The sequence below is a fragment of the Camelus bactrianus genome, chromosome 5 (genome assembly GCF_048773025.1).
Source record: "Camelus bactrianus isolate YW-2024 breed Bactrian camel chromosome 5, ASM4877302v1, whole genome shotgun sequence".
Lineage (NCBI taxonomy): Eukaryota > Metazoa > Chordata > Mammalia > Artiodactyla > Camelidae > Camelus > Camelus bactrianus.
This window is the reverse complement of record NC_133543.1, coordinates 14696984-14721700: the sequence shown is the minus strand read 5'-3', so window position 1 is coordinate 14721700 and position 24717 is coordinate 14696984. Positions and strand designations below refer to the sequence as shown.

At 39.1% G+C, this 24717-nt stretch overlaps 1 protein-coding gene across 2 annotated transcripts in view; it reads left to right on the top strand.

Moving 5' to 3' along the window:
* Positions 1-24717, top strand: part of CNTNAP5 (contactin associated protein family member 5) — a 733870-nt gene that overhangs the window by 344578 nt on the left and 364575 nt on the right. Inside the window, exons 6-7 of one of the 2 annotated variants that reach the window (XM_045516101.2) lie at positions 1722-1906; positions 23858-23998. In XM_045516101.2, the coding sequence (XP_045372057.2) occupies positions 1722-1906; positions 23858-23998 (326 nt within the window). Of the gene's footprint in view, positions 1-1721; positions 1907-23857; positions 24002-24717 lie in introns of both variants that reach the window. The other variant, XM_045516108.2, reaches the window with a different exon arrangement.

Genomic DNA, 24717 nt, shown 5'->3' with positions numbered 1-24717 from the left:
AGAGTTCCCCTACGCCCCCCAGCCCTGGCATGCACTTCTCCTGGCTGTGTAACCATGCTCCTTGTCTGGCCAAATTTATGCCTGGCACTGCTCTATCAAATGGTCCCCACAGCTCCCTCCCCTCTATTTCCTGGGCACCCTGATGTTCATACCAGCAGCATGCATGTTATCAGGTCCCTATTAGCAGTCACCACATTGAAAACTTCAGAGAGGGAGGTGTGCCTTTCAACTCTGTGTCTCCTCTATCTCCTCTGTACATCATCTGTCACTGTGAGCAAGACAGGTGGATATCCATACCTTCTTATGGATGAAAGGAAGGAAGGAAGAGAGGGAGGAAGGAAGGAAGGAAGGTGGAAAGGAAAGGAAAGAGAAAGGAGGGAAAAAGAAAAGGGAAAATATCTATTAATTTATTAGCATCATTTGATGCAATGTAAGAACTCAAACGATGTGGAACAAATACATATTGCAGTGAATAAATCAGTTGAGTAAAGTCAGCTTTTACTTTTCAAAGACAGTGAGTTTGATGCCCCCACCTGCTCCCCCACAGGAAGCAACAGTGTTGCTCGGTGAAGGAGGGAGCGCCTTAGGACCATACTGGAGGTGGGAGGGAGCAGCCTACAGGGGAAGTGGCAGCTCCTGCCCCCTTAATGCCACACTGTGGAGTGGGCTGTGGCAGCTGTTCTGGTGAAAAAAACACATCTTAGGGGAGAAGAGGGAGACATTTCGCTTTCAGTTACTAAGGGTACCGCATACATCAGATCTTCAAAAATCAGAAGGTTTATGCACAAGACTTAGTTGCATTTAACTGTTCATTTTGCTAAGTCTGAGCCATTCTGCAGGGGGAAAATAAAAAGAAAAAAAAAGCTATAATCTTTTTGACAGAAGGGTACAGGCAGGGACTTCCATAAAGTTGGAGGAGGGACAGAGAGGCGAGGGGACCAGGCAGACATGATTGAGAAATGCGTCTCTCTCTGAATCTCTCACATCCTCCTCCCAAGGCAGGGAGCCTTCCATGCTCAACTTAGGCTGAATCAGCACATCTGAGCTGTGCCAAGGTCAGAGTCAAAGGGTCCAGTGGACCTGGATTTGAACCTTGGCTGTACCTCTGCCCGGGCTTAACCTCACTGGGCCTCAGTTTCCTTATTTGTCAAACATATGTAATAATTTTGCCTTAGAGCGTTAAAGATGGAGGTTATAAAATCCCTACTTCAGTGCCGTCCATAGAGTAGGCATGTGAAAATGGAGGCTAAAATGGCTATTTCCTCATCGTGGCCTTGGCCCAGGGGTTTCCCTAACTCAGTGTACCCTCTGTCTTCCCTGTACTCATCCAGAGGTCAATCTTCCTTCAAAACACAACTCAAGATTCCCTTTCTCCATTCAAGTCACTCAAATGCAAAGAATGGACATTATTTCTAAATGTGGTCACCCCTATTTTCAATATCAGTATATAGTTCCTTTTATTATTTAACTGTGCAGGCCCTGAAAACATGGCGTTTCATGTCTACAGGGGTGTGTGTATATCAGTTGACCTAGAATTTGGCCCTGGGATCTGTGGGAAAAGGCGGGTTTTCCTCCCCAATCCCAGCACCGTTCCGGGCGTGTAGACTAAGAGTCATCCTTTAGCTTTGGCTGGAGAGAGGTGGTCTTGCCTGTAGAACGGTCTAGCGCTAGAGGCTGCCCTGGGGCACCGATGCCATCCCGTCTCCCTGTCCCCTTCACAGATGACAGCAAACCCCGGCTGAGCAGCAGCCCACCCGCGGCCACCCTGGGCAGCCTCCTGGACGACCAGCACTGGCACTCCGTCCTCCTCGAGCGGGTGGGCAAGCAGGTGAACTTCACCGTGGACAAGCATACCCAGCACTTCCGGACCAAGGGCGAGGCGGATGCCTTAGACATCGATTATGAGGTGAGTTGACTTCCCCTGAAGATCCCCAGATCCCTTGCTCAGAATCAGTAAGAGAATCAGCAAACCAAAGAGCAACTGAGAAGATGAGGGGCCCTGACAAATCTTATCGAGGTTTATCTTTATCTCCATCTAAGCCCAGGGACCCACAGGGGAGGAGTCCATGGAGAGTCTGAGCCGTGAGCCTGGGGAAAACGCCTTGCCCAATACGGTGATAACTAACAAGGTGTTTTAAAATAGCAAGTCTCCGTTGTACTTTTTAAAACTTTTTTGTTTTTTGCTTGTAGTCTTCACCGTCTGTCTAGTCTCTGGCTTACATTCAGGCATTCTTCTTTTGAAAGTCAGTGTCAGCTAGCTAGGGTAATAGGAAATAGAGAAATTGTACTAATAGAAAGTTAGAAGAGCAATTATGCCACAATAAACTAAAAAAGAAATGATAAACGCAATCCAAAGAAACAGAAAATGTACAAGATAAGCCCTTGATTTTAATCTTCATTCCCAAGCAAACTTTTGACCAATACACATGGATGGTTAGTTCTTTCGTGCTCTCACCTAAAAGAAGCACAAGGAGGTGCACCTGTCTGTAACACAAAGAAGGCTGCATGGCATTTTGCAAACTGGCAGCCACAAGTTATCCATCTTGGCTAGTAGTTTAGTTGAAGTTGTATATGTTGTACTTTGATTATATGCCAGGCTCTGTTGTAGGCACAAAAAATAAAACAGAGAGAGAGAGATACCAAGGTAGAGCCTCTGAGTTGGAGAGACTCACATTCTAAAAGCAGAGTTAGGCCTGAAACACCTGTGCAGAACAAGGAGGTGAGAGCCACCAGGCAGAGTTGTGCGGGGGGTGGTGGGGGTGGGGGGAGGGAATCGGGGCAGAGGGCACCTGCTCAACCTTGAAAGATGGTGGAAGGCTTCCAGCAGGAGGTGCTGCTCCATTTTGAGAGGAGAGCAGGGTTAGCCTGATGAGGCAGGGGAAAAAGGCAGGCCAAGCCAGAGAGCACACTGCGCGTGAAGAGTCACGGTCCAGTGTCTATGGGGTTTGAAACAATAGGCTGGCAGTGGTGCGTTGGAGCCAGCTGGTACTGACTCAAGAAGGCCAACTGGTAGGTTTTCAGGAATTGTGTAAGCTGGCTGGTAAATAGGGCCATTATGAGAAATTAAGTTATATAAGCTTATAATTCATCAAAATATTTTTCAAAGGTAATCAATTCATTATTATCTCTACCTACCTATCCCTGTATCTCTCTGTGTATCTATCTATGTGTCTCTGACTTTTACTTCTGCTCTATCTGCATGGGGGGAAATACATTCTACGGGGCTGCTACAGTGCAGGTCTTCCCAATTCCAGATTTAGTGACATCTGCTCAATAGTGTGAAATCCATCAAGGTGGGGATATTTACACCATGGATATTGGCAAATGCTATCGATCAGGCTTTGACTGATTGCTTTGTGGACTGTCTAGACCAGGGATGGGCAAATTGCAGCCTGTAGGCCAAGTCTGGCTTGAAGCCTGAAGTTTCCTCCAACCTGTGTGTTAAGAATAATTTTTATATCTATACAGGGTTGTTTAAAAAAAATAAGGCAAAAAAAAAAAAGACTATATGACAGAGTCTGTGTGTGATTACGGATGAAAATTCAGTGAAGAATCAACAAAAGCATTTTATGAGAATCAATAAGTTTATGGAATTTATAGTAAAAGTTTGCATATTTTTCATTAGCAGTAAATTGTGTCTACACAATGCTTATGTCATGAAATAATCTGACACTTGAATGCAAGTGTGTGCCCACACACACACATACATATAGAGGTGTGTGTGTGTGCATTTCACCCTGAACAGCCAGATTTTTTTTTTTATTGAAGTATAGTTGGTTTACAGTGTGGTGTTAATTTCTGGTGTATAGCATAGTGATTCAGCTATATATAGATATATAACTGGATGATATATATGTTCCTTTTCATATTCTTTTTTATTAAAGGCTATTGTAAGGATCCTGAACAGCCAGATTTTAAGCCTTTATCAACACACCACTTAAGGCAGGGGATTAGTGAGAGAGAAAATGTAAGAATTATGGCAGACCCAGGTACTGATGGGAAAAGGAGCCCATGAACAATTTTTTGCAGAGCAGTGACATGGCTGGTCTTATGTTACAGAGTAGCCATTCTGAACATATGTTTCAGGAGCCAGCTAAAGTAGCCTCTGCTGAAAATGTATCAGAAATGAAAATGCACAGGTCCCATCCAAACCTACAGAGTTGGAAACTCTGGGAGAGGGGCTCAATAATTTTATTTTTTAATAATTGTTTTTAAAAACCCTCCAGGTGTCTCTGATGTACCTAACATTTGAGAACCACTGTTTCAGGGCAGTGACTCTGAAGGTTATTGAAAGTAACTCTTTTGCTTAGGTTTGTCTGGAGGTGGATGGAGAGGGTTGCTGGACAGATGGTTGGAAATCCTGTCAGCAGACAATTTCAGTCACCAGTGGGATATGTGACAGAACAGTAGAGGTGCATAATTGAAAACTTAGGGTCTGACTTTGTTTTTTTCCCCAATCACTATCATGAGCAGTAAGAAAGATCTCCTCTTTTGGTCCTAATTTTCATTTAGCTCACTATTGATAAGAGAGGCCATTCATTAACTTTGAAAGAGTATTTGTCATTCTTTGACTCAGAAGGCAAGATACGGGGCAGGATTTTTTTTAGTTGCTGATAACTGAAAATCTATGAATATCAATCACTCTCCTTTGTCAGCTTTAAGTGACTGAAAAAACAAAGAATACAAACAATATTGGAATTATCTTGAAGCAAAGATATATTTTATGAACTTGAGGACAATAGCCAACATAAAATCATCATTAAGTTTCACTAGTTCCCCAAAGACTTTGCCTCTAATGGCCCGAGAGATGGTTCTAAAGCTCACGCAGTTGCCTGATTTAACACTGATTTTCAGACTAATGTCGACCTACCTTTAGTATCCAGTGTGGAGAATCCATATGGAGTCACAGACAAGTGGCATTAAAGTGAATGTCAGCATCTAGGGGAAGAAATCCAAGGATGTCACTCAATTTGTCAAGTGGGAATGAATTTCTTCTAGAAGAGCCTGAATTTCTTGGTGCCTTAAAAAAAGTGTTTCCTAGGAGAAAAAATAACCAACAACCAAAAAAAAAAAATCTTGAAATGTTCTTCTAATGCAACCTCCACTTCAGAGAACTGAGCCCCTTTCGGGGTGTGCCGCCACATGAACCTAAAAGAAGACACACTGACTTCAGCAGAGACAGTAGAAATCGGCTCCATTGGGTGAGGAGAGTTTTGTGCTGGGACAAGTCTCTGGAACAACGAGAGCTCTCCAGCCTTTGAAGACTCCCCTCCTTTAAGTCCACGGGGAGAGAAGAGCACTGGGGACAGTGGTCCTGTGTTGTAGCTACCGCGTGACACTAACTAGTTTTATAGACCTGGGAAGTGAAAACTCTTAAGTTAGTTACCCAGAGATGTCACCAAGCAAAATTTTGTGTGCCCGATGCATAGAGGGGTCAAAAAAAATGAGAGGTAGGAGTTGGGAGCAGAGAAAGGTTTATTGTAGGGATGAGCAAGGAGAATGGGAGGCTCATGCTCAAACATCCCAAACTCCCCAAAGGTTTTCAAGGAGAAGAAGTTTTTATAGGCAAAGTTTGGGATGAGGGGTACAAGGGTGTGGAGATTGTCTTCAGATTGGCTGGTGGGGAGGTAACAGGGCAGGCCTCCAGGAATCCTGTGCTCAGTCTGAAATTGGCATTCTCCACCTGGGTGGGGGTCTGAGTTTTTGCAGAAGAACCCAAAGACACAGTGTTCTGTGTGTTCCTCAAGGAGGAGCCAGGACCCTGCCCCAAGGCTGCACTGTTGTTTCCAGATTGTTCCTCCCTAGTCTCTGCATTCCCTCCCTTCCCTGATTAGCAACTCTTTGAATCTGCCCTTTGGAGCTCAGGGAGGGTCAAGGGAGCTGAATGAAGCCTGTTTCCTACCAACAAGAAATGGGGGACACAGAAAGGGTTTGTATCCAGGAGGACCCCACTGAGTCCTGCTGTGTTTCAGAAGCAGTATTAGCACTCTTAGTGGAAGGAACAGAGCTAAGAATCTAAGGAACAGAAACTAAGGTCTTTGCCATAACAATGTTGCCTCTTAATCAGAATCCACATTTTCAATTTGATATCGACCATAAGTCAAATGTGGAACATGAGCCCTGCTACCACCAAGTAGAAGAATGACTGAATTCAGGCCCCTGAGCTCCAGAGACCCATTGTCAGAGCACGTTTGCTGGTCTCGAGCTGTACTCTGCCAAACTCTACACCAGGGACATGTACATTCCACAAATCTAAGCTCCTCTTCAAATTTCAGCATGATGTGGAGATACTTGGCTGGAAAATATGGTAGCTTTCAGTCCTCGGTCTTAGACTACATCAAGGATATCAATCAAGTGCCTTTCCATGAGGCATCTGGAAAGGAATTTGGCACACACAGGTGTGCAGTCATCAGCTTCTCCTCCTGCCTGGAAGACAAACAGACAAAGGCTCATAGGATCTTCCACCAACAAAACAAGAAGCAGGAAGGGTGTAGATCCTTTACTTCCCACTGGAATGTTGTCCCAGTTCACATCACTCAGCTCATGTGATTTTTTTTCCAAATGCTTGTGAGAAAGATTGTTGCTGAAAAAAACCACCCTCTGTACCCCAATAGCCGAATTGAGAGGCAGAGGCAGAGTTTTGGAAGAATCAGGAAAGAACAGCTTTGTTGCTTTGCCAGACAAAGGAGGTCAGAGCAGGGCCATGCCTTAGAGACTGTGAGCCTGCCTTGGGGTAAGGGTCCTGGGGTTTTATAGAAAAATGGGAACAGGAGGGTGATGACAATCAGGGTGTGAGAAGGGGCTACTTTCCTTTCATCTTGGCAAGATGTTCTTCTGGAAGAATTTAGGAGGGTCTGCTCATTTTCTTGAGGTTTAGTGCATGACATTTCAAGACCTCTAGGGTGAAAGGCTAAGTTATTCTAAGAAAAGAGCGCACAGGGAGGGGAGCCTGTTAGTCATAACATCAGATTAGCTAAAAAGTACGAGCCTGAACAACTCAGAAGCATCTTGTTAGTTTTCTACTCTTTTAAGATTATTGTAATTCATTTACTTCTAGCTTGGAGTGGAAGGGTTTTAGAAAAGAGATTTTTATGGTCTTAGTGAGATTCTATTTCTTTGAGAGTGTGCAATCCAAGAAATCTTTTATTATCTAGAATGCTCAGTAATCCTTTTTTACATAACCACTTTAAAAGTATTAAACATATTTTTAACATATTAAAAGTATTAAAACATATTTTTAAAATATAAGATTTATGTGTTACCATGTCATAAATATTAAAAAGACCTTTTTAAATAAAATATCTTAATAAAAATTCCTAGTTAAAATAAAACACTAGATTCAACTAAACCCTCTAAGCATTAAAAAATAGGTGTCTATATATATATCTTCAAAAATGAATTTTATTAAAGTTTTAAAGAAAATATGAGCCAGTACTTTTATAATCAAAGATTATGGAAGGTCCAAGTATGACATAAGTTTCAGAAACCTGGAAATAAAATATATGAAAAATTTTGTCCATACAATATTTTTGAAAATCCACATGAACTTCCACAAAAAGATACACATATAAAGATATCACCCACCCTAATAACTTGGAAAAGTACATCAAAAATTAGTTAATGAATAAAAAGACCCTACAAATATTTTTTTAAAGTAACTCAGTGGAAAAATAAGTAAAGAATATTCATGTATAAAAAATACTACAGTGCTTTTTTTAAGTTTAGACTGCAAAGAATAAAATCTTTTTAATGTTGGTGTGGGTATGAAGGAACAGGAATCACTTAATCTATTGTGAGTGGGACTGTACTTAATACAATAGCAAAAAGAGGGCAACATCTTCGAAATGCGAAACAAGTCCTCATCAATCCAATGATTCTGTTTCTAGCAATTTATCCTACAATTATAAGCACATGTGTGTACTGGGGTACATATTAAGGGTAATAAAGATTGGAAACTCCTCAAAAGGCCATCACAGGCGGGTTAATTAATAATTATGGTAAGCCCTGAAGGGAAACAGCTACTCCAGGTGCCCCAGTGACCTTGCACTGTCCACATGGGCCACCCAGTCAGGTCCACCACACTCCTCAGCTGATCTGAGTCTTGACAGATGCCTTGTATTCTTCCTGAGACTCAAGAGGATGGAGACCTTCAATTGGTGACTCCAAGGCCATCTCCCATTCACCTCCCTGCCCCCTAGGAGGCTGTCATGACACAGTTTGTTGGTACTTCCTAGGTTCTGATGAGGCAAGAGGTGGTCTGCCCTGCCCTCTCATAATAGACTTGCATCACATAGAGTTGATTAGCTGAAATCTAGTCCCAGATCTGTAGCAATGAGGAATCCCACAGCTCACCCCGCAGAGTCATCTGGCCCTTTTTGTTTTAGTATTACCTTTTTTCGTTTGTGAGACAGGAAACATAGGGAGCTGGGATATTTGGCTACACTTCTCTGCTGTCTGTGTAAGTCACAAATCATCCAAATCTGAAGTGGCTCTTTTATCTTTACCAGTGGTCTCTCAGGCCTTGACCTTGGGCTCACCTTGTAGTGTGTGTGCACCTGACAAACTCCTACAGCAGGATTATACATCTGTTATAGAGAATGTTCGGGTGTGGAATCATCTCCAGTATAAATCGTTAAATGAAAAAAAAAAAAAAACCAATGTACAGTGCGGTGTAAACAGTATTGATGTAGGAAAATGGGATGTGAGAAGATGGCTGTGTCCCAGGTCTCAGTCGAGTCCCCAGGATTCACCCCGCCAAGTGAGGGTCCTTGGTTTCACACAGGAAAAAATTCAAGAGTGAGCCACAGTCGAGTGAAAGTAGATTAATTCAGAGAGATACACACTCCATAGACAGAGTGTGGGCCGTCTCAGAAGAAGAGAAAGGCCATGAGGTTCAGGGTTGTTAGTTTTTATGGGCTGGGTAATTTCATATGCTAACAAGTGGCAGGATTATTCCAATTACTTTGGGGAAAGGGGTGAGGATTCTCAGGAAGTGGGCCACTGCCCACTTTTTGACCTTTTATAGGCAGCCTTGAAACTGTTCTGGCACCTATGGGTGTGTCATTTAGCAGCTGTTGCATTACAATGAGTGTATAATAAAGCTCAAGGTCACTGGCAGTCAAATCCCACTGTCTTGAGCCTCAAGGTCTACTGGGAGTTGACTCTTCCGCCATCTTGGTGCTAATTGCTGTCATTCTTTTAATGGTCGTGCCCTGCCTTCTTCCCTCCTGTCTCAGTGTCTGTGTTTAAAACAATAGACAAGTGTTGACCTTGAAAGTACAGAAATTTCTGGAAGGATAAGGATGAGCACATAAGAGCAGGATCAATGAAGAAAAAAGCTCCATTCTTCACGATACACTCTAAACTTTTTACGTTTGGTACCACATGCAAAAAAGTATTTTTAAGAGGAAACTGAATCAACAGAAGAAACACATGGGTTAAAAGATATTTCTTATTTGCTTCTAAAATTGCATCCTCCCAATAATGTTTTTCAGTTTTCCTTCAAAGACACTTACCACTTTACAATATATTATTGTTAATTTATTTTTAATTATCTATCTGTTCATCCCCACCCCAGCCATAGAACTTAAGCTCATCATAAGGGTTAAGACTTTCTTTTTTTTATTTCAGTTTATTTCTATAGATTTGTGTCTGGTATGTAATACACACTCAAATAGTTAAGAAAAAATTTTTTTAAAGTTTATTTCTGTGAATTTTAAAGCTATCAGCTTACACCCATCAACTTACACCCTGCTTTTCTTTCCATAAGAAGTTCATAGCAGGTCCCCGTGCTCAGAGCCACTCCTAGCTGCCCTTGCTTGAGCTTGGCACTGCCCAGTGGGCACTTCTGCTAGAGCTCAGACACGATGAAAGGGTTGGCCTCACATAATACAACTGTTTGTTTGGTGATCAAAACCACTACAGATCACCAGGGAAACTGTTCGCAGCTGCTGTAGCAGTATAAAATAAATGGAAGAAAATAAGATAAGGAAAAGGCAAGTAAGTAGAAGCAAAATGGAAATAAGGGGAGAAAAATGGAAGGAAAAAAAAATGACCACCTCTTTTGTGTGGCATTTGGTGATTTTGTTCAATCCTTCAAACATCCTAGTGAGGGAGATGTCTCGGATATAAAACCCAGACAAAAGCGACTGATCAGTCTCCCACCCCGACTCCTCACGAGCCAGGGAGTAACGGAAACAGGATTTGAGCCTAGATCTGTGTGGCCAGTCTCCAGAAAGCGTCCTCGTGACCAGGTTTCACTCGGAAGGAGGGGTGGTCCTTATCCTGGCCTCTGCATGCTTACAAGACTCAAAACCCGTTTTTACTGCGGCCACTTTTCTTCCTAGTTTTAAAGTTAAGATTTGTGATTTGCGGAGTTGCTAATTTCATGTTTCCCCACGTTTTAGGACGGTGGGAAGGAACATAAAGACCTCTCAAGTGTGTACTGAAAATAAACTACTTGTGTTGAACAGGATGGAAAGAATTTATCAGTACCCTTATTATGTCCAAAATATCATTGTTTTTATTAACATGAACCAAAAGAACACGTGATAAAATTCCTTATTGTATTTTGCCAGCTATCAGGGATGTGGTGTTGGTAGTTTTCAATTACTTAATAACACATTCTGAGGCTGGCTGAACTTGGGCTAAATTATGGTAATCATCAACAAAATATTGTAAAATTACCCAGGCTTCACGTGAGCACTTGTAGGGCCTGAGGCAAAAGTACAGATGGGGGCCCACATAACATAGTTCTAAATATTTAAGGAGTTACAAGTACATCAACAAACTGGTGTAAAAGATATGGGGGGGAGGGCATAGCTCAGCAGTAGAGCACGTGCTTAACATGCATAAGGTCCTGGGTTCAATCCCCAGCACCTCCAAATAAATAAATAAATAAAACTTAATTACTTCCCCCCCAAATTTTTTAAAAAAAGTAAAGTTTTTTTTTAAATTAAAAAAAATGTGTTCTACTTCCTACTTTGACAAATGGACGCTCACAATCACATCCCATATGTCCACAGTGTAAACAGCTGCCCCATGGCCACTCCTCAGACCCGTGGGTCTGTGGTCCACTCTCAGGAGGATGGACAAGGGAATTCAGGCCCTCGAAGCAATTTCAGAGCTGTTCCAGAACTCCAGGGTGCTGTGTACGAAGATGATGGTTTAGAAGGGAGGTGGCAGCCACCTATAGTCATTTGCCCTTGTTTGCACATACTTCCCCCGTGGGGCAGGAGGTGACCAGAGGATGGGCAGAGTGGGGCCCCCGAGGGTACTAGTTCCACAGCAGGTGGCGCTCTTGCCTGGATGCACTGGGGACACTGAAGTTAGAATTTTCAATGAGTTCTTGCTTAAATGCTGAAACCTGCACAGTTTAACTCATTCTCCAAATAACCTAACATTAAAATACTGTTAAGTTCATTCAGACAAATAAATATATGTTGAACCCATTGGGCTGTGTCAGACACTGATGTCTGTGAATCTGTATAAAGGTGCCTAATTAGAGGAAGGAACCCTAGACTAGTCATTGACCAGATTGGGCCAGCAGCAACACTAACAATAAAAGTGGTCTGAATCAGCCCCTGGTGCAGACTTTGCTATTAGACTGAAATCAGAGGGTTGCTCCAGCAGAGAAAGTAAGAGGGGCTGATATGTGCTCCTGAGAAGATATTGGTGGTCTCTGCTAATACAATTATGTAGCATCTCTCCTTTCCTTCTCCTGCAGAAGCCTCACCACATGTGTGCCAGTGTGCCAGGGACTTCCAGTTTTAAAAATGGTCCAGTTTCAGTGGGGAAGGTGTAGCTCAAGTGGTAGAGCACGTGCTTAGCATGCACGAGGTCCTGGGTTCAATCCCCAGCGCCTCCATTAAATAAACAAATAAGCCTAATTACCTACCCCTTCCCCCCGAAAAATATAATGGCAGGGTATACAGCGGTTAAGAGATGCGGCTCTGAATTGAAGGGCTTTGAGGAGCCACTTACTTGACTGTGAGGCCTCAGTAAACCCGCTAAACCTCCGTACCTCATCTTTAGCTTTAAAGTGGAGCAAATAATAATACGTAACTTAAACATCAGAGAAAATAAATGATGAAAGTGAGCTCTGAGCATGGGGTCCAGTGTTTAAAACTGATGGTAAATGCCACTGTCGTCATTGCTGAGACACAGCCTTCTCCAAGGTTGAGGGCTGAGGTCAAACCCAAGCGCAAGGAGTGACATCGGGGCTTGGGTCAGAAGCCCCGCTGGAGGCGGGGTGGGCCGCCGTGGGCCTGGAGCACGGGCAGGAAGCAGGGCCACCGGTGAGGGGCTTTATGCACGCGAGAAGGGCTGTTGAGATCAGGGCTCCGTCCTATTCAATGCAGGGCTGCGTCTGGGGCAGATATCGCTCGCTCTTTTCTCTACCAAAACGGAAAGGGAAAATTATCACGCAGAAATAAGGGGACGCCGGGAATTTGTGAAAGAGTAGGCTCTTTACAGAAGCAATAAAGAAGAAGTGAAAGTGTAACCAACTACCTTCCCTTGAGATAAGACGTCAGAGGCACTATACCCATTAAAAAGTTACAGAGATCAGACGTTCTACAGGCGTCACAAACTGAGTCACTGATCAAGTCCAAGAGCAGAGCAGAATCCATAAAATGATGATGCCGGGAAAGTTTTGGAATGCCACCATCTCAGATGGCCCATTTGGTATTTTTTTTTAACTATTTGAATTCATGCCAGTATTTAAAAATCAAGAGATATGACAAAAAAATTGAGGAGCCTGGTCTCACTTGAAGTGCCAGAAATCCATCTACCTTTGACAGCATTCCTCCAGAGGGGCCACAAACTCTATATGTAATTCAACAAACACTCAGCCAGTGCAAGTTTTAAAGGGCAGAAGAAAAGACACACATTTCGATCCTTGTTTTTTTTTTTTTTTGTATACATTTCATTACAAAACAGACTATCAGCGCCAAAGTGAGACAAATGTTCACTAATGAGAAACTTCAAATGTGTTTGGAATCCAAGCCTGACAGAAAAAGGAATCTTTAGAACAGGAAGAGTCTCAAACTTAAACAAGGCCAGAGGAACAAACCAAGAAGGAGAAATGAATGCATTGTTGTGGAAGTAACATCAAAGACTGAGGAAAAGACAAGCGAATGTCAGGCGGAAGAGGAATGAGATCAAAGGAGGACAGAGTGGCAGCTGCTGGGGCCTCATACATTTAACATCAAAGCAGGTTTTCTCCTGGGATTCATCCCACCTGTGACACCAGCAAACTCATCAGGTTTCAGGTTGCCAGATGGACTCTGGTGCCCAAGACACCGAAGCTGAGAGTGAAACTTGACCATCTAACACCTGGTTCCGCTGACCAGACCACCATGCTCAATAAAAGACTCACTCTGCAGGTCTCCAAGAGCAAATCGGTCAGCAAAGTAGGAAATGAAAGAAGCTGGACTGACTAAAAGAAGGACGGTAAGGGGAAGCATTTTCAGAAGTAAATTACTAGTGTTCTTTTTGATCTAATTCAACAAATATTTGTTGACTCTATGCTATTTGAATCATACCTCTTGCGGTGAATATTCAAGAATGAACAAGATGTGGCTGGTATCCTTGAGAAACTTTTTTTTTTAGAGAGATATTCCAAAACATTCAACAAATATTTATTCAGCATCTGTTATGTACCAAGAATTATTTTAAGTGCTTGGGATACGTCGGTGAAAATAACCAAGACGCCTGCCCTTGTGATGTTAGCATTTTAGCAGGAGAGACAAACTGTAAGCAATGCACATAACAAGTAAGTGGACTGCATAATGAAAGAAAAGATGACAAATGCTGTGGAAAGGGGAACAAAAACAGATGTAGGTCGTGGGATTGGGAGGTCAAAGATTGAGGGAAACAGGTTGCAACTGTTTAGATATTCTGATCAGGGTGGAGATTATTGAGATGGTATCATTTAAGCCAAGATGCTAAAAAAAAAAAAAAATGTGAATTGGTCCTGTTGCTATCTGGGGAGAACTGGCTTAGGGCACCTGGCTCCCTGACATGATCACAACCATTCTGTGCTGTAACGGAAGCTGGATTCACAGCTCTGAGATCCGTGTACTGAAGGCCTTTGGGCCACTCCACACAGATGATGAGCCCTAAAATGTAATCTGTTCAGCACCATGGACACCTGCCCCATGGTGAAATGTGCCCAAGTCTGCAGGGAAGGGAAGAATTGTGTCATCAGCATCCTGGACAATCAAATCGGGGAGTGAAGAGGTTCATAGAATGAATATAGTCAAGGTAGGCTTAAAAACAGATTCATTCAAGGAGACTCAAAATTTAAAGGAAGTTCCTGGGCAGTTATAGACACAAGAGTGATATACATATGAGGCAATAAAAAGAGGAGTTTATACAGCACAGCAATTGAAATAACTGAAAAAAGTTACCATAATTTTAGGATAAAATTTAGGAAATCAAATAAATGAATAAAAATAAGTGATGCTGTTTTGAATGCTGACTGAATAAAAATGCAGAAGGACATGGGCCTGAGATGTGCCTCCTACCTGAAAATGAGTGACATGGAATTTTACACTCAACTGTTCAATTACTAGTTTTCCCAAATGTGAGGAAAAATCATTGAAAGTAGACAGTGATCATATAGTTTCACATATATTTCTAGCAAGGCCTCTCTCTCTCTATTTTTTTTTTTTGTCCCTCTCAAATAAACAGAAAGCTAAAAATGATCAATGGACCTTTTCAAAGGAGGACACAGCATATTAATTCCAGCTTTCTGAAAATCTGAAAATCAGAAGAAAACTTCTACAGGATCTTGAAGAAAATTTGTCTGTTTATTAAATCAAAAAAGAAAAGTTACTTAGTTTAATTTCTACTGATATAAAACATCAACATAAAATAGTGCAACCTTCAGACTGCAAAATCTTAGAAAAGTTAGTATCCATATAGGTTTTACTCAGAAACTGGGGCAAATAAAGCCACAAAACATCATTTTGGAAGAACCTCTTACCTGAGAAGTTCCCCTGGCGAGAGCAGTTCTACGAACAGTGAAGGCTTTGAGCTGGGAGCCCTTCTAAATGCCTCAGGTATAGTTAGTCTTTCAATTCTCACATTAATCCAATCAATCTAAACTGTTTATATGAGATAGACATTCTCCTCATTTATATATGAGGAAAATGAATCACACAACAGTTAAGTATTTTGATCAAGGTCCCATCGAATGTTCTAGGCAAATCTGGGTCTCAAGCCAGCCAGAGAAGCTCCTGAGACATAGATGCTGATACAGCTCACAAATTTCTTCAATTTTGTAACAAATGGCCACAAAAAAGAGTTTCTTCAAAGTGGAAAAAATAGATGGACAGATTAGTAAATAATAAAATAGTTTAAGTAATTAACGTTCAGAACAAGTTGGGGTTAAAGAAAAAAATGTAGACTTACTTCATAGACAGCCATCCAAAACTAGTACTCAAAAGGATTATCTTCCAAGTCAACTTGAAAAAAAGAAACTAAACATTATCCAATCTATATAGCAAAAAGCAGAAAAGCGACAATAGTCAAAAATGAAGAAACATAATAGAATAAATCAATATTGATCATCCTTTTAATCTTGGCAATAAACTTAACATTTGTCTAAATTCCCTCAGGTGGCAAGTAGTCTTATGCTGCATTAATAAACAGACACCAGATATATGTGGCTTGCAATTAACATGTTTATGGCAGAGAACACAGAAAATTATATGTGAAGTTGGACTTTAAGACAAAGGTACACCAATTAATTGTATGTAAGATGGAAGCAAGATTAAAAATTACTACCATTGAAAGTAAAAATTAAGATCAAAAGAGAAAGCCTGTTGTAAAATAATAATTGTGTGATCTCTAATTAAAAATACATATACTACATTCAATTTCTTGTAATAAGCTATATTGAAAAGAGTCTGAATATGTATATATATTTATATGAATAACTGAATTGCTTTGCTGTATACCTGAAACTAACATTGTAAATCAACTACACTTCCATGAAAAATAAGATTAAAAATAGACATATACTAAACAGGTGTATATATAAAATCAAACATCAGCCAAATACAAAAATCAAAAACTGTTGGTGAGATGTTGGCTAACCTGTCCTGATGTGAACTGCCTGTGTGACAGCTCCAGGATTCAGAGACCTAGGAGCCAGGCTGAAGGAGGTGGGCACTGGGTTTCCAGCTGTGTTGCTGGATGAATCAACAAATGGGCAGAGTTCAAGGACAAAAGCCAATGTTGGGAACTGAGACTCTGTCAGCTGCCAGCTGAACTAAGCAGCAGACTAGCTTGAAAATGATTAATATTTTGTAACAAAATTAACGTTCAAAAATCAGTTGCATTTCTTTACACTAATGATAAATCAACAGAAAAAGAAAGTAAAGAAACAATTCCCTTTAAAATAGCACCCCAAGTAATAAAATATCTGGGAATAAATCTAACCAAGGAGGTGAAAGAATTATACACAGAAAACTATAAACCATTGATGAAGGAAATTAAAGAAGACTTTAAAAAATGGAAAGATATTCCATGCTCTTGGATTGGAAGAATCAATATTGTTAAAATGGTCACACTGCCCAAGGCAATCTACAGATTTAATGCAATCTCTATCCAATTACCCAGGACATATTTCACAGAACTAGAACAAATCATAATAAAATTTATAATGGAACCATCAAAGACCTAGAATTGCTAAAGCATTACTGAAGAGAAAGAAAGAGGCTGGAGGAATAACTCTCCCAGACTTCAGACAATACTATAGAGCTACAGTCATCAAGACAACATGGTATTGGTACCAAAATAGACATATAGACCAATGAAACAGAATAGAGAGCCCAGAAATGAACCCACAAACTTTTGGTCAACTCATCTTCGACAAAGGAGGCAAGAATATACAATGGAATAAAGACAGTCTCTTCAGCAAATGGTGTTGGGAAAACTGAACAGCAGCATGTAAAGCAATGAAGCTAGAACACTCCCTTACACCATATACAAAAATCAACTCAAAATGGATCAAAGACTTAAACATAAGACAAGATACAATAAACCTCCTAGAGGAAAACATAGGCAAAACATTATCTGACATATATTTCAAAAATTTTCTCCTAGAAGAAATAAAAGCAAGAATAAACAAATGGGACCTAGTGAAACTTACAAGCTTCTGCACAGCAAAGGAAACCAGAAGTAAAACAAGAAAAAAACCTACGGAATGGGAGAAAATTTTTGCAAGTGAAACCGACAAAGGCTTGATCTCCAGAATATATAAGCAGCTCATACGACTCAATAAGGAAAAAATAAACAACCCAATCCAAAAATGGGCAGAAGACCTAAACAAGCAATTCTCCAAGGAAGACATACAAGTGATCAAAAAGCACATGAAAAAATGCTCAATATCACTAATTATCAGAGAAATGCAAATCAAAACTACAATGAGGTATCACCTCACACCAGTCAGAATGGCCGTCATTCAAAAATCCACAAATGACAAATGCTGGAGAGGCTGTGGAGAAAGGGGAACCCTCCTACACTGCTGGTGGGAATGCAGTTTGGTGCAGCCACTATGGAAAACAGTGTGGAGAGTCCTCAAAAAGCTAGGAATAGACTTACCATATGACCCAGGAATCCCACTCCTGGGCTTGTATCCAGAAGGAAATCTACTTCAGGATGACACCTGCACCCCAGTGTTCATAGCAGCACTATTTACAATGGCCAAAACATGGAAACAGCCTAAATGTCCATCAACAGGTGACTGGATAAAGAAGAGGTGGTATATTTATTCAATGGAATACTACTCAGCCATAAAAACCGACAACATAATGCCATTTGCAGCAACATGGATGCTCCTGGAGAATGTCATTCTAAGTGAAGTAAGCCAGAAAGAGAAAGAAAAATACCATATGAGATCACTCATATGTGGAATCTAAAAAACAAAAACAAAAACAAACAAACAAACAAACAAAAACAAAGCGTAAATACAGGACAGAAATAGACTCACAGACAGAGAATACAGACTTGTGGTTGCCAGGGGTGTGGAGGGTGGGAAGGGATAGACTGGGATTTCAAAATTGTAGACTAGATAAACAAGATTACACTGTATAGCACAGGGAAATATACACAAAATGTTATGATAAACCAAAGAGAAAAAAATGTGACAATGAGTGTGTATATGTCCATGAATGACTGAAAAATTGTGCTGAACACTGGAATTTGACACAACATTGTAAAATGATTATAAATCAATAAAAAATGTTAAAAAAAGAAAATGATTAATATTCAATTTTTGCCAATAACAGTTATACTAATATGACCATCCCCAGTCATGCACAGCAGTGATCCTAATGTGGACAGCTTGATGGACAGAAACCTAGTTTAGAGCAAAATTTCAATTTCTACTCTCACAGTTTTGTTAAATCAGATAAAAATAAGAAGGGAAATGATCGGGGGAAAGAATTATTAATGTAAAATTAATAGGTAAATACTAAGTATTACCTACAAGTGTTTATGAAGTATTTAGAAAAATCAATACCTATAATACATGGGAAAGAAAAAAAAATCAATATACGAAGCAACCTTTTCCATTCTAACTTAACTGATAGTGAACTAAATGTATAATTCAATAGTACAATTATTACTTTAAATTCTCAGCTACTTGAATAATTTAAAATATAAAACAAGTTAAAAATTTATACTCACAATCCAATGTGCAGAAATGCAGTGTTGCTTCTCCCCATCTGAATTCAATGTGGTCGTCACCTCCCGCTGTTCCTGATGGCAGAAAAATCTAACCTTGACAGTGAACGATGGCTAGTTAGCACTTATTTAAAACCTACTGTACTATTGTGTACATATTGGTTTGTAATGGGATTTCTCCTTTCCCTTTCTCTTTCCTTTTCCCCAGGCAGATCACTGGCTGAGGGGTGGGGGGGCTGGTGGATAGCTCTTCATTGGAACAAAGCTTCAGCTTCCACGGCTGCTGTCCATGGTACCCACAATGGCCCTGGTCTGTGAGGTCTGGTCACCTGGACACTCTCAGATCTCCAAGTCCAGCTACCAGCTCTTTACATATTTACTACTTCACATTGTGCTCCAGGAATCAGACCACTGGTAGGCAGTCGTCAGACCCTTTTCACAGCCATTGCTAACCTGTCTGCGTTCCAGCTAAGTTTTGCCCTGAGGCCATGCTGAACTCGGGACATCTTTAGTAGGCTTACAGCCATCACAGTTATAGTAATCAGGGAAGAAATAACTTTCTGTGTTTTCCAAAATCTTTCCAAACTTCATCAGGTTTCAGTCTCCCGGAGAGAATCAAAGAGCAGGTACCAAACTGTGTAACTCTATTATCTCCACTAGTTTCTCCAAATATCCTCTACCCAGACTGAAAAGAGTTGTGTTCCCCTTAATGTAATTGGAAATTATAATTTTTGTTATATATAATATCCTCCATACTCTTTGGCTTAAAAAAACCCTCTACCCCAAGTCATTCAAATACTACATTTTGCTATTTAACGCAGTGATTTTTTTTTCCTTTCTCTCTTTTTCAAACATGCCCTATGACTAATATTTTTCTGAAATCACAGCTGAGTGAAATAGAACATTGTTTTATTTTTCACAAATTGAGGAAGAAGAACAAAAAAATGGAAAGAAAATTGCCAGTATATATGAAAATTATAGAAAAGAATAAGAACTTTTGTCCACACAAAAACCTGCACACAGATGTTTAAAGCAGCTTTATTCATAGTTGTCAAGACTTGGAAGCAACCAAGATGTCCCTCAGTAGGTGAATGGGTAAATAAGCTGTGGTCCGTCCAAACAATGGAATATTACTCAGTGCTGAAAAGAAGTGAGCTATTGAGCCCTGAAAAGACCAGGTGAAACCTTGACTTCTTATTACTAAGTGGAAAAAAAGCCAGTCTGAAATGGTAACATATTGTATGATTCCAACAGAGTGAACATTCTGGAAAAGGCAAAACTATTGAAACAGTAGAAAGGTCAATGTTTGCTAAGAGTTGGAATCAGGGGCCAATGTGAGGGGTGATGAAATGGTGGAGCACAGAAGGTTTTTAGGATGGTGAAACGATTCTGTATGATACAGTAATGGTGGATTCATGCTATTATACGTTTGTGCAAACCCACACAATGGACAACACCAAGTGTAAACCGTAGTGTAGACGATGGACTTTGGGTGACTATGACATATCAGCATAGGTCCACCAGTTGTAACAAACAAGCCAGCATGGTGCAGGGTGTTGAGAACAGGGGGAGAAGCTGTGCCTATGTGAGGGCAGAGGGTAAATGAGAAATCTCTGTACCTTCCTATCAGTTTTCCTATGCAACTAAAACTGCTCTAAAAAATTATGTTTTGAAAAAATAATAAACAAAAGTGGCAAGTATTCAACTATATCTTTACATTACAAATTTGACTTATACAATTTATAAAAGAGAAATTGATTTTTTTATATACAAATGACTCAAATTAAAGAAAAAATTGAATACTGCTATAAATCAACATGGAAGTTCAATTATCCAAGCAATATTTTTACAGAAATATTTGTGGAATTAGCAAATTCATTTTTTAACATTTTCTGAAATATTTCCCAAGATTTATAAGTTATTCATAAATAAAGTCAGAGATAAGACTCCCATAATTTTACTCAGAGACAAATTTAGACTTGATCTAAATACTTGGCCAAAGAAAAAAAGTAGAGCTCAAACTCATTTACAATTTAAAATATGAACACATACATTTCAAGGCAAATAGAACACAAGTGTAGTTTAATCAAAGAGAATCTATTAATTTATGATCTATTAATATAATTCAACCCATCAATAGATTAAACATAAAATACCCTGTGTTATCACATGAATTTTTGAAAAAAAATGGATAAAATTGAGCATTCATTTCTCATTTCAAACAAGCAATAACTAAAATAAGCAAATGAATGATTTATGTGTAAAATGAGAGTAAGAGGGTATCTTTCATGTGATGTGAAGTCAGAATCAGTATTAGATGTACTGGGAAATATATCAAAAGGACTGTTCTTTTTCGTTTGTTTGTTTGTTTCCCAAAGTTTTATACCACGATTATTATTTAATGTTTAAAAAGTTTTGGCTCTATTTTAGAAAGTTTTGATCAGGACAAGGAAACCAAGTAAATGTATTAAAAATTGACTTGAAAAAGAGTAAAGTGTTTTAAATATGTCACATGATTATTTCTTTCAAAAGCTTAATGAAATTAGCTAAAAAGTATATTGTTTGATATACAAGTATGTGGATAAAGGAAACAATAAGGTATATAATTTGCTTGATAAAATAATTAATGAAAGCAACTCATTTACAATGGAATTTAATGAGACGTATGACATATAACATTATATATGTTTCAAGTGTACAACATAATGATTTGACATTTGCACATACTATAAAATGATCATCACAATAAGTCTACTTAACATCCATTATTACCACACACAGCTGCAAGTTCTTTTTCCCTTGTGAGGAGAACTTTTAAGATACACTCTCTTAGCGACTGTCAAATATAAAATACGATATTTTGAACTATAGTCACTATGTGGTACATTACATCCCATGATTTATTTGTTTTATAATGGAATCTGTACCTTCTTTTGACCCCCTTCACCCATTTTGCACCCCTCCAAGCCCCCACCACTGGCAACCACCAGTCTGTTCTCTTTATCTGTGAGTTATTTGCCTTTTTGTTTTGTGTTGTTTTTTAGATTCCATATGATGGAAAATTTTAAAAGCTTGAAATTTATAGTAATTAATGATGAATATGCGAATATGGAGATAAAAAATATTTTGAGAACAGAAAAGAACAGAAAAGGTTCTTGTGCAGGAAGACGAAATATTTCAAAAATATCTATTCTTCGCAACTAAATATGTTAATGAAAATAATGAATTCTCAATCAAAAGTTCAACAGACTATTTTAAATAAAATTATTCTGAATTTAAACTTTCAATTAAAATAGGCAAAAAATATCAAATAATTCTCTTGACGGAGTAAAACAATGGTAAGTAAAAGTAGGTAGCAGGATTAATAATCCTTATCATATATTACAATGTACAAAGAAACAATATTTAAAATAGTTGGAGCTTACAGTTACTGGGGGAAAGGTGGGGAGTGGAGAGATAAATTAGGAATTCAGGATTTGCAGATATTAACTATTATATATATAAAAAATATATATTTTATATAGATAAATAAACTATATAAAATCAACAAGGTCTTGTATAACATAGTGAACTATATTCAGTACCTTGTAATGGCCTATAGAGAAAAAGAATATGAAAAAGAATATACTTACATGTATAAGTGAAACACAATGCTGTACACCAGAAATTAATACTGTAACACTGTAAACTGACTGCTTTAAAAAAATAAAAAAATAAATAGAAAATAAAAATAATGTATTTTGAAAATTATTAGAAGAATTCACCAAAATTTATTATGTATTTCTTAACTTTTTTCTTAAGCTTGGTGGTAGATGAATACTTGTTAATTAGCCTTTATTTTTACTTACACACCACACCCACCCACACATGTATATGACTTTTGTATACATGGAAAAATTGTAATAAACTTTTAAAATTAAATGAAAAAATTTTAATGAAGAAACTTTTAAAAGTACTGTTCTGGTTTGCCTTGGAAAGAGATAAACATTTAGTATTTCAGCCATATATACTGGAAATAATAAACGATGAATATGTTTTAAAAAAAATGAAAAATAAATGGAACTAACAGGGAATGATAGACATCTGGAAATAGCCTTTGCAATATCTGTGGCTATTCATAGAAGACACTTGGATTAGGAGAACAAACCCCACTGAGACACACTCAAGCTTCCGTAGGGTTTAAGCACAAGCTGAAGGTAACATTTCAAAGCTGCAAAGAAAAACTGGGTGACTCATTAAATGGTGTTGGGACAAACACGACTATAGGAACTATGGTTCTGCTTCTCTTTCATATACGGGGAAAGCATATTCATAACAAATTAGGTTTGTTTTTAAAAGAGTATTTCCATGGCAAAGGTAATTTGTAGTAATTTTTACAGGAAGGAAAGAAAGATGATAAAGCAAAGTAGTTCCCCATATCCTTCTCAGGGACAACTGCCCCTCCCAGTAGTTCAGCGTACGTCCTCGAGTCTAAACTGTAAACACGTTTTTTATTGTTGACATCACACTTTGCACCCAATGAAACTGCACTTTTTCAATCAGCATTTACTCTTTTCCCATTTTACAACAAATGTTTAATTAGTACCATTATTGACAGCTACGTAAAATACTACTCTGTTGAGTCTCAGTGAGTTCCTTTAAATAAATATCTGAATCGTTTCCTATGTTTCATCTTTATGAAAAATAATCTGGGGAAAACTGTGTACTTCAGGTTTTTTTTTATTTGTTTGTTTGTTTTTGGCACAGTACAGAATAAACTAGGTCTACATGAGGTATATTTTGTTCATCCCTTGACTTTCGTTTGACCATACTCTCTCAGATGTTTGCATAAGAGGTAAACGTGAAGCTGTAGATTTTCTTTTCTTTTTATTTCTCCTTCTGTAAATTATTGTTTTATTTAGTGTTAAAAGGGTTTGGAAAGGAAGTAAAATAGTTTAGCAAAATAAGCTCTTAAAAAGCAAGCAATTCCAGTTATTTTTATGTGGGCCAATCAGTATCCTTTTAAATGTGTAATCAAGTGGGATCTATAATTATTTGAACCACTTGGCTCATGCATACAATTGAATCTACTGAAGTTCACTTGCTCACGTTCATTTTCCTGTTCCTTCAGAGCTTATAACTAGGAGTCTTTTTGTTTGTTTGTTTTTTCCCTCTCATAAAGCTTAGTTTTGGAGGAATTCCAGTACCAGGCAAACCTGGGACCTTTCTGAAGAAAAACTTCCACGGCTGTATTGAGAACCTTTACTACAATGGAGTAAACATAATCGACCTGGCTAAAAGAAGAAAGCATCAGATCTACACTGTGGTGAGTCCAAATCTTTTTCAGCCTGATAGTTTCTAACACTTAGGGGCAAGTCTGGCTTTCTCCATCCTGCCCCTGGGACCTCCTGTCAGGGTTCAGAGTCCCAGGTGAGATTGGAGAGATGGAGGTCAAGTAGGGAGTGATCAGTGTGCATCGTGTTAATGGGAGAAACAAACGCATTAGAGGCACCTACAGAATTTTATTTTCCTGACTGTGAGTTTGTGCCAGCAGTGGGCAGAGTTGGCAGTTTTCCCTGGGCTAATGTGAATCTCCTTGTTATCCTTGAGGGATGCGACAATAGAGCCACAGATTCTATTAAATTCTACTGCTTGGAAATTTTATATTTGTCTACTTAATGCTGTTAAAAAAGAGGGCATTTTTGAAGAAGAGAGGTCCCATTTTTGGTGTCTTTGAGATCCCCTTTATACCATTTATCATGTTAACAAGTTAAATAATTTTTATAAATAATTATTATTTGTAGGATGCTTGGCACGTAGCAGATGATCGATAACGGTGTGGATGTTTCCAGCTCTAATTGTGGATTTGTCATTTTATCTTCCCAGTTCTATCAGTTTTTGCTTCATATATTTTACAGCTTCGTCATTTGGTACATACCTAGTTAGGATTGCTGAAAATTACTGTGTCTTTCTGGTGGATGCTCCCTTTTAACCACTGCAGCATGCTCTTCTCTGACTATGATAACTTTCTTTGCTCTAAAG